Source organism: Diaphorina citri, unplaced genomic scaffold (assembly GCF_000475195.1).
Source record: "Diaphorina citri unplaced genomic scaffold, Diaci psyllid genome assembly version 1.1 scaffold480, whole genome shotgun sequence".
Lineage (NCBI taxonomy): Eukaryota > Metazoa > Arthropoda > Insecta > Hemiptera > Psyllidae > Diaphorina > Diaphorina citri.
The window spans coordinates 176662-192883 of record NW_007377915.1 but is presented as its reverse complement, the minus strand read 5'-3'; the positions used below and the strand labels follow the sequence as shown (position 1 = coordinate 192883).

General features: G+C 40.4%; 2 protein-coding genes and 1 long non-coding RNA gene across 3 annotated transcripts; all 3 read right to left on the bottom strand.

The window, feature by feature from the left end:
- Positions 1 to 1707: 1707 nt before the first annotated feature.
- LOC103509272 (large proline-rich protein BAG6) lies at positions 1708 to 5908 on the bottom strand (the record flags this gene model as incomplete). Its single annotated transcript, XM_026823654.1, is given in 6 exon segments — positions 1708 to 1837; positions 2256 to 2470; positions 3150 to 3266; positions 3892 to 3984; positions 4658 to 4783; positions 5872 to 5908. Coding segments are annotated over 6 exon segments (718 nt in total), but the record flags the coding sequence as incomplete, so codon positions are not given.
- A 372-nt stretch (positions 5909 to 6280) lies between these two features.
- LOC103509263 lies at positions 6281 to 12548 on the bottom strand. The gene is made up of 4 exons (XM_026823660.1): positions 12319 to 12548; positions 9423 to 9582; positions 7606 to 7744; positions 6281 to 7000 (listed from the first exon to the last, which is right to left on the bottom strand). The coding sequence occupies exons 1-3, from the start codon at positions 12535 to 12537 to the stop codon at positions 7617 to 7619; spliced, it is 507 nt and encodes a 168-aa protein (XP_026679461.1). The 5' UTR covers positions 12538 to 12548; the 3' UTR covers positions 6281 to 7000; positions 7606 to 7616.
- LOC113467466 lies at positions 9933 to 10759 on the bottom strand. Its single transcript, XR_003391536.1, has 2 exons — positions 10622 to 10759; positions 9933 to 9962 (listed from the first exon to the last, which is right to left on the bottom strand). It is a non-coding gene; the product is annotated as an uncharacterized LOC113467466 (long non-coding RNA).
- Positions 12549 to 16222: the final 3674 nt, after the last annotated feature.

The window sequence follows — 16222 nt, the reverse complement described above, 5'->3', positions numbered from 1 at the left end:
CACCTAACCCTTAGAGCTCCGTTATTATGTGGTCAAATTCTCAAATAAATGAGGATGAAATTCCATGGCTCGGCTGAAGCCCACGAGTGGGTAGAAGAAAGCCAGTTGTTCAAAAAAATCTTTTTTTTTTTTTAAGGAACATAACATCATTTACAAAAGCATACTGTAAATGACAATACTAATACCTACCTTTTTGTGTTAAAAATACTAAAAAATACTAATAAAAAAAGTAAAAAAAAACTACCTAGGTACCTACTTACATCCTATAATTCCTACATAGAATTACATTCAAATTTGTATTTTCAAGATGAACCGTCCAAGACGGCTTCCCCAAGATTTTAATAAAGGCACAGACAAAAACACTACTTATTACTTACTCAAGTTAGCTACCATAGGTCGAGTAGCGCCCACATCCAAACTACTATTGAACACGTCTCCTCTCTGTCTGTTCGCGTCCACCCTCAGACAGCACGCGTCCACTGAGTGGCCGGACAAGTTGACCTCGTCCACTGACGTGTACTGGATGGAGGTGTGGACATGATGGTAGGAGAAGGAGGAGGGGAAGAGGCCGAGGAAGAGATGCTCGTAGGTAGGATGGGGAGGGGGGAGATCCTCCGAGGTTTGTGTCGCGACATCTTCAGAGTTACAAACCTGAAATACACAATACAGGGGCACGGTTGGTCCAGTGGTAACGCGCTTGCTTGCCATGCAGAAGGTCCCGGGTTCGAATCCCACCATCGACAAGTATGGTTCTAGCTAGATGTATCTGAGGTCTGGAGGTGCTATGACACAGACCCGTGAAGTACTTACTCTGTATGGTTCTGGCTAGATGTATCTGAGGTCTGGAGGTGTTACGACACAGACCCGTGAAGTATTTACTCTGTATGGTTCTAGCTAGATGTATCTGAGGTCTGGAGGTGTTATGACACAGACCCGTGAAGTACTTACTCTGTATGGTTCTGGCTAGATGTATCTGAGGTCTGGAGGTGTTACGACACAGACCCGTGAAGTATTTACTCTGTATGGTTCTAGCTAGATGTATCTGAGGTCTGGAGGTGTTATGACACAGACCCGTGAAGTACTTACTCTGTATGGTTCTGGCTAGATGTATCTGAGGTCTGGAGGTGTTACGACACAGACCCGTGAAGTATTTACTCTGTATGGTTCTAGCTAGATGTATCTGAGGTCTGGAGGTGTTATGACACAGACCCGTGAAGTACTTACTCTGTATGGTTCTAGCTAGATGTATCTGAGGTCTGGAGGTGCTATGACACAGACCCGTGAAGTACTTACTCTGTATGGTTCTGGCTAGATGTATCTGAGGTCTGGAGGTGTTACGACACAGACCCGTGAAGTATTTACTCTGTATGGTTCTAGCTAGATGTATCTGAGGTCTGGAGGTGTTATGACACAGACCCGTGAAGTACTTACTCTGTATGGTTCTGGCTAGATGTATCTGAGGTCTGGAGGTGTTACGACACAGACCCGTGAAGTATTTACTCTGTATGGTTCTAGCTAGATGTATCTGAGGTCTGGAGGTGTTATGACACAGACCCGTGAAGTACTTACTCTGTATGGTTCTGGCTAGATGTATCTGAGGTCTGGAGGTGTTACGACACAGACCCGTGAAGTATTTACTCTGTATGGTTCTAGCTAGATGTATCTGAGGTCTGGAGGTGCTATGACACAGACCCGTGAAGTACTTACTCTGTATGGTTCTAGCTAGATGTATCTGAGGTCTGGAGGTGCTACGGGTTTGTGTTGAGGTGGTTGGATGGGTTTGCGTATTGCCTCTAGCTTGACTGTTCTGAGTGGCATCAGCACCTCGTGCACCACTCTGAGAACATACAATAGGGAACATGGATAGTTTAGTGGTTAAGAAACATGGTTACCTAGTACAGTGGTAACACACTTATCTTGGTTCAGTTCAATTTTAGTTTAGTTTAGTTTTTTTTTCTTCTTCTTCTTTTCGTACCTCGATTCCGCTTTTGCATTACCATTACTTCAAGGCACATTCTTTTCCATCGATGCCTATCCAAGAACGGAAAAGTTTGGTTGAGAAAATTTCCGGGATCAAAAAAAAGCAATTTTCCACTCTCTTTTTATTTCCTTTTATAAAATGTCCTGTCTATACAAAAATATGTATTCCGTGCCAATCGTTGCTTCATGGGAGCTAAAATTATGCCATTGGTGTTCGAGATTTGTAATCTAGAAGTCCTGGGTTCAATTCCCGGCAAAGTTTTCATCATACTCACAGGCGAGGTGGCTGTGGCAGTGGTGGTAGCTGCAGCAGAAGAAGGGGCGGTATTAGCCTGGGGCGCAGGAGGGGGCACCAGGTTGGGACTGAATGAGCCCCCGGGGAACGCGATGTGAATGTTGGCCTCCCCCGTTTCCCCCATACGCTCCGACACTGCTTGCACCAAGTTCTGAATGAACTCGGGGTGCGGGGGAGTACCCCATGGGAACGCCCCTGTAACACACAGCATCATAGTGAGGGAACTTTTTTTTGACAGAGGACACTGTAACTGCTAAGGTCTTATGGTCCCAAAAACGAAGAGAGAAGGAACACAGGATAGGAGAAAGCCAGCCGTTCCCAGAACGAACCTTATCCGTTCAGGATAAACTAGGCTGGCTAACGGTAGGTACATTAAAGTAGATAATAAAATACTTAAATTAAATAAATCCTTCTATCTTCTCAATCTAAACTTTTTTTTACCAATTGTACAACTCTGTTCGTATAGTGGAACAACTTGCTCTAAAGCTTTTTTTTTTTAAAGAGGTTTGACAGAGGGAACTGTAACTGCTATATGGTCTTATCGTCCCGAAATCGAAGAGAGAAGGAAGACAGGACCTTCTGTCTTCTCAATCTAAACTTTTTTTCCAATTGTACAACACTGTTCGTATAATGGAACAACTTGCTCTAAAGGTGACAGTCTAAATAAGTATTGACCACTACCTCAAGACACTCGCCTGGTGCACAGGAGGGCGTGGGTTCGATCCCAGCCGAGGTATGGAATTTTCACCATTTATTTCAGAATCTGACCAAATAATAATGGAACTCCAAGGGTTAGGTGGTAGAGAACGCCTCCGGCCTTAACCTCGCCACTCGAGAGTCTATTGTTATTAAATAAAGCACTACTTATACATACCGGTAGCTATGTTAGCACGAGGTAGAATGGTAGCTTCCACTGAGTCTATGGTAATGGTAGGTCCCATTTCCATGAGAATATCAAGGTTATTGGGTGAAATCTGATAGCGAGCTCCTCCTGTAATACAATGGAAAATCAAAATCAAAGCAAGTTCAGAGGATGCTTACAATGGAATATTATTTTCAGTTTTATAGAGAATATATGCATTTGGGTAAACAATTAGAATGAAAGGTAATCTTACGTAAAATCGTACGTAATCTTACGTAAAAAGTAGTGTTGGAATGAAAGGTCAATTCTTACGTAAAAAGTAGTGTTGGAATGAAAGGTCGATTCTTACGTAAAAAGTCGAATTCAAGACAGTGAAAAGGTCGAAAGTTAAAATTCCATCTTCCTTTTTAAAGCAAAAATTCAAAGCGGGAAGTTTGTATCATTTTTCGTGTGTAGGTTTGGATTATCACGCTACTGTAATTCGCACGAGTACAATTCAAATCTGTTAGCAAAAGGATATTTTAGGTTGGTTTACATTGTCCCGTAAACTTCTCCCTTTTTTTAAGAGGAGGAAGCTTGGGACTCCTGAGCCTGAGAACATTAAAATTCACCATTAATACCTTTGATAGAGGGAACAACTGTAAGTGCTAAGGTCTTATCGTCCCGAAAGCAAAGAGAGAAGAAAGACAGGATAGGAGAAAGCCAGACGTTCCGAGGTATGAACCTTATCTGTTTAGGATGAAATCCAACTTACCAGTATTGTTAGCATTAGCATTGGCTGCTGGTGCTGGTGTTGGTTCTGGCTGTTCTGATGTGGCATTGCTCGGAGTGGCCGATTCAGAGGATGCTTACAATGGAATATTATTTTCAATTTTATAGAGGATATTTGCATTTGGGTAAAAAATTAGATTGAAAGGTCAATTCTTACGTAAAAAGTAGTGTTGGAATGAAAGGTCGATTCTTACGTAAAAAGTAGTGTTGGAATGAAAGGTCGATTCTTACGTAAAAAAAGTTGTGTTAGAATGAGGACGATCCTTACGTAAAAAGTCGAATTCAAGACAGTGAAAAGGTCGAAAGTTAAAATTTCATTTTCCTTTTTAAAGCAAAAATTCAAAGCGGGAAGTTTGTATCATTTTTCGTGTGTAGGTTTGGATTATTACGCTACTGTAATTCGCGCGAGTACAATTCAAATCTGTTAGCAAAAGGATATTTTAGGTTGGTTTACACTTTACATTGGTGTATATAACATTATTATTCAATGTTGGCACACTCTAATAAATATTAATAAAAAAAACTTTACATTGTCCCGTAAACTTCCTTTTTTTAAGAGGAGGAAGCTTGGGACTCCTGAGCCTGAGAACATTAAAATTCACCATTAATAGGTACCTTTGATAGAGGAAACAACTGTAAGTGCTAAGGTCTTATCGTCCCGAAATCGAAGAGAGAAGAAAGACAGGATAGAAGAAAGCCAGCCGTTCCGAGGTATGAACCTTATCTGTTTAGGATAAAATCCAACTTACCAGTATTGTTAGCATTAGCATTGGCTGCTGGTGCTGGTGTGGGTTCTGGCTGTTCTGATGTCGCATTGCTCGGAGTGGCCGCTGTTTCACCAGAGGTATTCAATGAAACAGGCGTAGTGGTAGACGCTGAATCAAATCAATATTAATAATAATAAACTGAATATTAAACAAATTAGGTAGGTACATAGGTACTGATTTTCTTTAAACATGATCGAAAATTCCTTAAGGGACCGGCTCAGCTTGTTTATTATTATTTTTATTATAATTTTCAACTTCAACACAACAATAAAACATATACTGGCGGGATCAATAAAATTTGGTCATGATCGAAAATTCCTTAAGGGACGGGCTCAGCTTGTTTATTATTATTTTTATTATAATTTTCAACTTCAACACAACAATAAAACATATACTGGCGGGATCAATAAAATTTGGCCAAGATTCAACCAGAATCCTCAGGCCAGGTTTCTTCTTGTTTCTAGTAGATGGTTTTCCTCATAACATTATTTTTAATGCATTTTTGGCATTTCCATCTTTTAGTCTCCACTCTCCACTATCCTCTATTTACTGCTTCCTCTCTTCTCCATCCTTTCTCTCTCAAATCATTTTGGTCTTCTTCTCTTCCTCTTTCCTCCTCTTTTAATATCCCTCTCCACTATCCTCTATTTACTGCTTCCTCTCTTCTCCATCCTTTCTCTCTCAAATCATTTTGGTCTTCTTCTCTTCCTCTTTCCTCGAAAACCGCCAAAAAGCGGTAAAATGCCGCCAAGCGTTGCACCGGTCGTAACCAAAAGTTTCGTGTCGCATCCTTGTCACATTTGAAAGATACCAAATTTCAAGTCTCTAGCTCTTACCGTTCTCGAGATATTTTGTTTACAGACAGACTGACAGAAGGACAGACACACGGACCAATGGCTGAAACTTTGGATTTAGGCTCTAGGGACCTCAAAACGTGTTTTAGCACTAAAATCTGACCATCGAAAATTTGACCCGATTACATTACTTTCCTTCCTATAGGATAAGGAAAGTGGATATAGACAATGAAAACAGAATCTTCTACACCTTTTTTTTGTTCTTTCCTTTTTTTATGACATTGAATTTTGTAATTTGATAATAAATATACGGAGAGGAGGGGAGGGGGGGGGAGTAACAAAAATATAGAGCACTGGAATATATAGAATAGTAAACAGATACAAAATGAACTAGAACTCGGCAGATGTGAAAATCTGCTGGCGTCATGAAATATTCCATTACGGGTAATTTATCCTGTGGAACCTGAACTCAGTCATCTCCAAGGCGGAATGCCATAAAAATCCCAGTTCAAGGCTTACATTACATTGAAATGAGGGAGTCTTTTCTGACGAAATTCCTGTGAGCGGAGTCCAGTATGTAGGACTATTGCACCCGACCTAGAGTATTAGGTGTAGGGGCAAACAGCCCTAAAGGATGGGTTAACCCATAAGAGCCGAACTTTTCTTTTCTTCCATTGGATCTTGCTGAAATTTAACCGCTTCTATCTCCGGACTTGTACTGAGTATATCTCCAAGGCGGAATGCCATAAAAAGCCCAGTTCAAGGCTTACATTACATTGAAATGAGGGGGTCTTTTCTGAAGAAATTCCTGTGTGCGGAGTCCAGTATGTAGGACTATTGCACCCGACCTTGAGGGGCAAACAGCCCTAAAGGATGGGTTAAGCTTCTACGAAGGCGGAACATACACTGGAGAAACGCGTTTCATGAAACCCAGTGCACTGCAATGTGTTAATATTAATCATAGCGGATTTCACCAATATTTATTCAGTCCTTAGAACTCCTGTTAAGCTAACAGCTCCATTTAAATTGTATTGGCTTAACAGGGTTGTTAAGCTAACGGGCTGTTTGAGGCTGGAAAGAATGTTGGTGAAACCCACCATCAGTGTGCATTCCAATAAAATTCATAACTCCAGTGTCTATTTCCCATGTAGAATCCTGGACTCGAAACTAGAAAAATTTGCATTCAATTTATTTCAGACTCGGATTCATACAGATAGCTCAGGTTTGATTCCACAAGGAAATGTGCATCATCTATCTTCGCCTTTTCCCGTGTTCAGACAGGCTCGGCGTTTTTCGTCTTGCATTATCAACCTAATTTCTGAAAATATGTAGTTGATTCGTTCGTTGGTATACTGTCGCAGTTTTTACATGATCCACCTGATTTCTGGAAACACACATTTGATTGGTTTTTTGTCGTAGTATCTTGCATCTGGATTGGTTTATTCTTGGGGGTTAACAAAACATTTATGACTACTTAAGTGTTTTGAAAAGCCGAGGAGGCTAAGGGAGGTAATGCATCAGTTCATATCATCTGGAACAGAGAGGAAAAAGCACAAAGTGTTAGTGCTTTGTAATCTGCAAAATCTTGACGAACTTTAACCTGTATGGAAAATCTTGGAAGTTAAAAAAAAAAAAAAAAAAAAAAAAAACAAGATAGTGTTTTCCCCAACCTTTCGCGAACACCGCCCAAATCGCAAACAGCGAAATATTGGGACCAAATTGAAACCATAAGATTTGGAAGCAAAAAACACTCTGATTTGATGGGTTGCACTTCTTGTACTTTGAGGCATTTTTGTGATTCGCGGTTCCCGGAATTCCGCGGAAAACCGCAAAAAGAAAAAACGAAAAAAAAAAAAAAAAAAAAAAAAAAAACACACACACATTTAAAGGGGTTCACATTTAAGAAACCAAAGTTGGCAACCGATTTGCGGATTTTGCAATTTTTTTCACGAATCACGATATTGCCAAAATATCCGAATCAAAAATCAAAGAATAACGTGTGTGTGTGTGTGTGTGTGTGTGTGTGTGTGTGTGTGTGTGTGTGTGTGTCCAATTTCAAACAGGCTCCCAGAAAAACAGTTTAAGCATAAACTCTGGGACAAGCTGATGTATCCTAAATTGTAGCATATAATTTACCTGTACAAGTGCTATTCTTCAATTAGTGTAGAGCTATTGGGTTGTGTACTAGGAGTTGTGGGTTCGTTCGCTAAAAAGCGGCTCAGACTTAGATGATGGTTTGGGTTAGATTGAGAGCTGGTAGTTGTTACAGGAGGACCTGGAGTAGAACAGAAAAACAGTACGTGTAGTAGAATAGAATATACCTTGTTTATCCTGCTCGAATGAGACTAAAAAGTCCCTTTACCCCAATTTTACACTTGGCCATATCTTACCTTCGTTTCTCTTGTTCTGCGTTAGTTTCTTGCTCTAGGGTTTCACACCGGGTTTTACACTTGGCCATATCTTACCTTCGTTTCTCTTGTTCTGCGTTAGTTTCTTGCTCTAGGGTTTCACACCGGGTTTTACACTTGGCTATATCTTACCTTCGTTTTTCTTGTTCTGCGTTAGTTTCTTGCTCTAGGGTTTCACACCGGGTTTTACACTTGGCCATATCTTACCTTCGTTTCTCTTGTTCTGCGTGATTTTATGGGTTAAATAACATAGAATAATAAAATTTAAAACCTTCCTTAATTTTAAAAAAAGTAGTATTACCAATCTTCTTCTTGGCCTTTTCCCGTGTACAGACGGGGTCGGCGTTTTTAGTCAGCCTCTCAATCAGCCCTAGGGTGATTGCTTTTAGGCTGACATTTGGTTTTGGCTACAAAAATTTTACGAGTGGATTTAAAACGTTCCTTAATAAAAAAAGTAGTATTACCAATCTTCTTCTTGGCCTTTTCCCGTGTACAGACGGGGTCGGCGTTTTTAGTCAGCCTCTCAATCAGCCCCTAAAACGTTCCTTAATTTAAAAAAAAAGTAGTATTACCAATCTTCTTCTTGGCCTTTTCCCGTGTACAGACGGGGTCAGCGTTTTTAGTCAGCCTCTCAATCAGCCCTAGGGTGATTGCTTTTAGGCTGACATTTGGTTTTGGCCACAAAAATTTTACGAGTGGATGCCCTTCGCACTCAACCTTTGTTATTTCGTTAGCAAGGGGGATTTCAGGCTGGTATGCTCCCTGTTTAAAGTCCCCCAGCCAGACTACGCGATGACGTCACATCAACTGTCCCAAGCAAGCCTCCCTTGCAGGAGACACTTTATGTGCACGAGTGGATGCCCTTCGCACTCAACCTTTGTTATTTCGTTAACAAGGGGAATTTCAGGCTGGTATACTCCCTGTTTAAAGTCCCCCAGCCAAACTAAGCTGGTATACTCCCTGTTTAAAGTCCCCCAGCCAAACTAAGCTGGTATACTTCCTGTTTAAAGTCCCCCAGCCAGACCAACCTGGTCTACTCCCTGTTTAACGTACTCCAGCCAGACTCAAAATTCAAATACTAATGAAATAATGATAATACTAATTAAAGAGACACCTACCTCTATTTTCTCCAGACTAGTATCACTCGGGCTGCGCTCCATATTGCTGCAAGTCATCAGTTTGTACCGGGATCTCAAGTTGTCCATTTCGGCCCGATGACTTCGCTTCAGCGATTCCGTTATCTCCTTCACCTAAAAATATTTTTTACGTAGGAATAATAATGATAATAGTGCTTATTTAGACTGTTCGCATAGGACCGAAAAGTTCCTTTACTCCAGCAGTAAGCTACTACTATTATTGGGGTCAAATTCTCAGATTATTTTGAGGCAGAGACAGAGAGACAAGAAAAAAACCTCGGCTGGGATTGAACCCACGCCCTCCTGTTTACCAGGCGAGCGTCTTGGCCACTACACCACCGAGGCAGGAATCGGCCTTTTATTACCTATCCAAATGCACATCCTCTATTGTCATTCTATTTTACGTTACCTAAAGTAGCCAAAGTGTTGCCTTTATCATGGCCAGGCAGCTTGGCTTTTAGTTTGGCCATCTTCTCTCGGTTCAAATCAATCTGGTAGTAAAGTTCCATCTGTTCTGAGCGCTGTCTGGTGAGAGAAGCTTGCACTGAATTGTAACGAGATGTCATAGCCTGGGGATAACAATCAAACATATGTACATTAAAAAAAGACCCAAAAACACAACCTCGACCCAAAGTTGTGAGTTTCGTTAGAAATGAATAGCTCACCCTAAAGGGGATTTAGCTAAAAAGAATCAGACATTGGAGTTCTGGATGCACTCAGCCTCGTGAGGACGATTGAGTAGCCACTTCAATAAAAAAAAGACCCAAAAACACAACCCCGACCCAAAGTTGTGACTTTCGTTAGAAATGAATAGCTCGCCCCTAAAGGGGATTTAGCTAAAAAGAATCAGACATTGGAGTTCTGGATGCACTCAGCCTCGTGAGGACGATTGAGTAGCCACTTCAATGTCCTCCGAGGTTTGTGTCGCGACATCTTCAGAGTTACAAACCTGAAATACACAATACAAGGAGATCAACAATAGAACAGTTGCGCTTACTTGGGTGAGGTTTCTAAGTCAAAGAGCAGAAATAATGAGGTACTAGGGAATTTTTCTTTTTCTTCTACGACTTCTAGATGTTCGTTCCATACTTGAATATGGTAGTCCTATATGGCTTCCTCTGACGGACTGTGGCAAAAAATCTCTGGAAAGAGTTCAAGCCCGATTTGTCAGACATCTTTTTCATAAGGAGAATGGCTTCTACCCCCTATATCCTTAAATGAGGACCTAGGGAATTTTTCTTTTTCTTCTACGACTTCTAGATCCCGAGATAAATCAATTTAAAAAAATACCAGTAAATCTTGAACTCTGACGTCACGGCATACGATGATGTCACATCAACTGTCCCGAGCAAAGCTCGCAGGCAACACATTAATGCGTTTGTGCGCATTGCTTGAACTCTGACGTCACGACTCTTTGATCTTTTTCATTAGAACGGCAAATAAAAATTGAATATTCGACCATTTGAAGTTACTTTTTCGGAGTTTTGACCTCAGATTTGGATTTTTCCCAACTTTTGAGAAATTTTCTTTGTTGAAAGTCGAATCTATTTTTCTTCTTCTTCTTCTTCTAGTTTAAAAACACTAGTAAATTTATTCCTTGGAACTCACTTCATTACTCTCGGAATGTTCATCCTCTTCTTCAGGCAGGGGCGGTCCCGCACTCCCCACGCTTCCAGTCGTACTACCACCTCCTCCCGACTTCTTCATCTCAGGGCAGGATATGGCGCGACGTACCCTGCTCTCTACCGGGGGGTACACATCTCGCGGACTAGGCAAACCTGGAACCAACACAACAATGTTAGCTTGGAGGGAATAATAATAATAGTGATTATTTATACTGCTCGCATAGGACTGAAAAGTCCCTTTAATGCAGCAGTAGGCCACTACTATTATTGTGGTCAAATTCTCAAATTATATTGAGGATAAAATTCCATACCTCGGCTGGGATTGAACCCACCCCACTTCAATCGAGTAGTTAATTAACGACCAGTGGCGACATTACCAGTAAAAAAATAGTATTAAAATATGGAAATTGATTGCAAAGGAGGCACTAAGTAATAATGTGATATCCACAAAAGTTGTGAAAAGGCTCTGCTTTAACACAAATAAATTCACGATTGGTTTTTTGATTTTGACGAAGTTAGATTACCCATAACTCCTCTTCCTTTTTCTTCACCATTTCCCGTGTAGGTCCCTACAGACGGGGTCGGCGTTTTTCGTCAGCCTCTCAATTAGCCCTAACTAGGAGGATTGCTTTGGGCTGACATTTGGTTTTGGCTGCAAATTTTACAAGTGGATGCCCTTCGCACTCAACCTTTGCTATTTCTTCAGCAAGGCTATTTCAACGGGTTACTTTCTGGTGTTCTCGTGTTGACCCAGCACCTAAATGGGAAGTATTGTGTCTCTTCTCGCCCGCTATTTCTTCAATAAATAAATTAAACAGCGAATATGTCACATGGTTACTCACAACTCACACAAGTTTTATAGGTTTCCAGGTCAAGAGGAAATCGAATGAGAATCAATAGAGCAACAGCTTAGAGGAAATTAGTGGAAAATCAGAATCAATACCTATATAAAAGGTCATAATATTATATGACCTTTGTATTACGGGTGGCACTTCTTGGATGGAAGGAAGAATGCCATAGGCATTAACCATCACTAAAAGCACTAAGTAATGCTATGATAGGATGATAGGCACAAAATTTGTGAAAAGGCTCTGCTTTAACACAAATAAATTCACGATTGGTTTTGATTTTGACGAAGTTAGATTACCCATAACTCCTCTTCCTTTTTCTTCACCATTTCCCGTGTACAGACGGGGTCGGCGTTTTTCGTCAGCCTCTCAATCAGCCCTAACTAGGGGGATTGCTTTGGACTGACATTTGGTTTTGGCTACAAATTTTACAAGTGGATGCCCTAACCTTGGCTATTTCTTTAGCAAGGGAAATTCAGGCTGGTATGCTCCCCGTTAAAAGTCCCCCAGCCAGACTAACCCATACTAAAGGTCATAATATTATATGACCTTTGTATTACGGGTGGCACTTCTTGGATGGAAGGAAGAATGCCATAGGCATTAACCCCACCCTTGATCAAACTTTATTTTGTACCTATATGTTCATTATGTTACCATTTGTAAATATTTATTCTGCAAATAAAGTTTGATCTAATCGTTTAATAATAAGAATGGAGGGTAGAAGCCTCATCACTAAACACTTTAGCATCTCTGTATTGTTTTGTACAAAGCTTAAGGTATGGTACGGTATCTTAAGGCTAAAAGAAATTGAGAAATCACAAGGTGGTCTCACCTCTAAATCTTCCTGGTATTTCTGTTTGACCGCGATGAACAGTTGTTTGAACTGAGCGATGGTTTTGTCTTTGGCTGCAAGCGTGGCTTCCAGTTTGATATTCATATTCCGTGTGGATTCCAAGTGATGTGTCTGCAGTTCATACAATCTATGTAGCTGCTCTATTTGATTCAGATAAGCTTCGTTGAATAGCGAGGAGTAGGCATACTCGTTCTTCATTTGAGCCAGGTAGCTCAGGATTTGTTTGAACTGAGCGATGGTTTTGTCTTTGGCTGCAAGCGTGGCTTCCAGTTTGATATTCACATTCCGTGTGGATTCCAAGTGATGTGTCTGCAGTTCATACAATCTGTGTAGCTGCTCTATTTGATTCAGATAAGCTTCGTTGAATAGCGAGGAGTAGGCATACTCGTTCTTCATTTGAGCCAGGTAGCTCAGGATGTCCTTGTATTTGGAATTCATTTCACCTGACAATGGAATAGGAGATTTTAGATAATAGAATAGGCGAACCCAAAAATTAAGCCTGGTATTCCTGAGTAAAAAACACCTTTCAACAAAGAAAAAAATCACATAACACCGAAGGAAAAATCACATAATCATATATAACCATTTCAAGTACTACTGTAAAACTCCTCAAGCCCCGTTCCCACTTGTCATTCGGGGGGAAAAAAATCGTGTCGTGTGTAGAGAGAACACTCTCATTTAAAAATCATTGCCTACTAAGACATTTCGTGTGGTTCGGGAAAAAATCGTGTCGTGTGTAGAGAGAACACTCTCATTTAAAAATCATTGCCTACTAAGACATTTTGTGTGGTCCGGAAAAAAATCGTGTCGTGTGTAGTGGAAACACTCTCATTTAAAAATCATTGCCTACTAAGACATTTTGTGGGGTTCGGGAAAAAATCGTGTCGTGTGTAGAGAGAACACTCTCATTTAAAAATCATTGCCTACTAAGACATTTCGTGTGGTTCGGAAAAAAATCGTGTCGTGTGTAGAGAGAACACTCTCATTTAAAAATCATGGCCTACTAAGACATTTCGTGTGGTTCGGAAAAAAATCGTGTCGTGTGTAGAGAGAACACTCTCATTTAAAAATCATGGCCTACTAAGACATTTCGTGTGGTTCGGAAAAAAATCGTGTCGTGTGTTCTGCAAGCGAAAAGAGAAGAAAGACAGAATAGAAAAAAGCCAGGCATTCCGAGAACGAACCTTTATGTAATTGTATACTTATTCCTACTGTTACTAAAAAAATAAAAGAATCAACACTGTGTAGTTCTGTAGGTATACGAATACCAATCTGTTGAGGATAAAATCCGCCCCGGGCGGAGCTCAAACCCGTGACATTACCTTCGTTTCTCTTGTTCTGCGTTAGTTTCTTGCTCTAGGGAGTCTAGGGTTTCACACCGGGTTTTACACTTGGCCATATCCTTACCTTTGTTTCTCTTGTTCTGCGTTAGTTTCTTGCTCTAGGGTTTCACACAGGGTTTTACACTTGGCTATATCTTACCTTCGTTTCTCTTGTTCTCCGTTAGTTTCTTGCTCGAGGGTTTCACACCGGGTTTTACACTTGGCTATATCTTACCTTCGTTTCTCTTGTTCTGCGTTAGTTTCTTGCTCTAGGGTTTCACACCGGGTTTTACACTTGGCTATATCTTACCTTCGTTTCTATTGTTCTGCGTTAGTTTCTTGCTCTAGGGTTTCACACCGGGTTTTAAACTTGGCTATATCTTACCTTCGTTTCTCTTGTTCTCCGTTAGTTTCTTGCTCTAGGGTTTCACACCGGGTTTTACCCGGTGTTATGAATCCATAGATGAGGGAGTCTTTCCTGATTGTCTTAAACTAAGTAAAGTTATTCCAATATATAAGAAAAAAGGATGTAAAACAGAGGCTCTAGGGTTTCACACCGGGTTTTACACTTGGCTATATCTTACCTTCATTTCTCTTGTTCTGCGTTAGTTTCTTGCTCTAGGGTTTCACACCGGATTTTAAACTTGGCCATATCTTACCTTCGTTTCTCTTGTTCTCTGTTAGTTTCTTGCTCTAGGGTTTCACACCGGATTTTACACTTGGCTATATCTCACCTTCGTTTCTCTTGTTCTGCGTTAGTTTCTTGCTCTAGGGTTTCACACCGGGTTTTACACTTGGCCATATCTTACCTTCGTTTCTCTTGTTCTCTGTTAGTTTCTTGCTCTATCAATTTCAATTTCAATTTACACTTGGCTATATCTCACCTTCGTTTCTCTTGTTCTGCGTTAGTTTCTTGCTCTAGGGTTTCACACCGGGTTTTACACTTGGCTATATCTCACCTTCGTTTCTCTTGTTCTCCGTTAGTTTCTTGCTGTAGGGTTTTACACCGGGTTTTACACTTGGCTATATCTTACCTTCGTTTCTCTTGTTCTGCGTTAGTTTCTTGCTCTAGGGTTTCACACCGGGTTTTACACTTGGCTATATCTCACCTTCGTTTCTCTTGTTCTCCGTTAGTTTCTTGCTCTAGGGTTTCACACCAGGTTTTACACTTGGCTATATCTTACCTTCGTTTCTCTTGTTCTGCGTTAGTTTCTTGCTCTAGGGTTTTACACTTGGCCATATCTTACCTTCGTTTCTCTTGTTCTGCGTTAGTTTCTTGCTCTAGGGTTTCACACCGGGTTTTACACTTGGCCATATCTTACCTTCGTTTCTCTTGTTCTGCGTTAGTTTCTTGCTCTAGGGTTTCACACCGGGTTTTAGAACGAGATCATACATATATACCATTTCAAGTAGGTACTACTGTAAAACTCCTCAAGCCCCGTTCCCACTTGTCATTCGGGGGGAAAAAAATCGCGTCGTGTGTAGAGAGAACACTTTCATTTAAAAATCATTGCCTACTAAGACATTTTGTGGGGTTCGGAAAAAAAATCGTGTCGTGTGTAGAGAGAACACTCTCATTTAAAAATCATTGCCTACTAAGACATTTTGTGTCCTTTAATATACGTATTGTTTTGTACAAAGCTTATGGTACCTGAGATCAATCAATGTGATTTCTCAATACTTAAGCCTTAAGATACCATGTTTTACTGACAGTATATTACAATACTTACAGTATATTACGTGTAATATACTGTGTAATATACTGTAAGTAAAACATGGTATCTTAAGGCTAAATATTGAGAAATCACATTGAATGACGTACGTATCACAAGTAGGGGGTTGTAGAGAGAACACTCTCATTTAAAAATCATTGCCTACTAAGACATTTTGTGTGGTTCGGAAAAAAATCGTGTCGTGTGTAGTGGAAACACTTTCATTTAAATTAGCTACATTGCCTCCGGGACATTCGGGGAAAAAAATCGGATGAACAAAATCATTGCCTACTAAGACATTTTGTGTGGTTCGGAAAAAAATCGTGTCGTGTGTAGAGAGAACACTCATTTAAAAATCATTGCCTACTAAGACATTTTGTGCGGTTCGGAAAAAAAATCGTGTCGTGTGTAGTGGAAACACTTTCATTTAAATTTTAAATTAGCTACATTGCCTCCGGGACATTCGGGGAAAAAATCGGATGAAACTCACGACAAGTAAGAACGACAAGTAACTCACCTAGGATGATAATTTCCTTCTGAAGATAACTCAGGTCGTTAGGACTCCAAGGTCGTTACTCACCTAGGATGATAATTTCCTTCTGAAGATAACTCAGGTCGTTATTAAGGCGTTTATTTTCCAAGATGGCCGCCTTGTAATGTTCCATCTCGTTGTTTGAATCGAACAGTTTGGCTTTCGTCTCGTGAAGAATTTGGTTTAGGATGCTGAAAATATAAACACAACATGTTTCTTTTATTAGTTTTTTATTTGTGCAAACAATATTCAGGACTGTTTAGCGCAAGTCAAAACCTAAAACTTGACTACCACAACAACACCACCGAGTTTTTCGT

Excerpts from the sequence above, each read along its gene's own strand:
- LOC103509263 (XM_026823660.1), bottom strand. The coding sequence starts at position 12,537 with ATGAAGAACGAGTATGCCTACTCCTCGCTATTCAACGAAGCTTATCTG. Across the intron at positions 9,583-12,318 it reads AATACCAGGAAGATTTAGAG|GCTATGACATCTCGTTACAA; the intron begins GTGAGACCACCT and ends TGTTATCCCCAG. Across the intron at positions 7,745-9,422 it reads CAACACTTTGGCTACTTTAG|GTCCTCCTGTAACAACTACC; the intron begins GTAACGTAAAAT and ends GTTCTACTCCAG.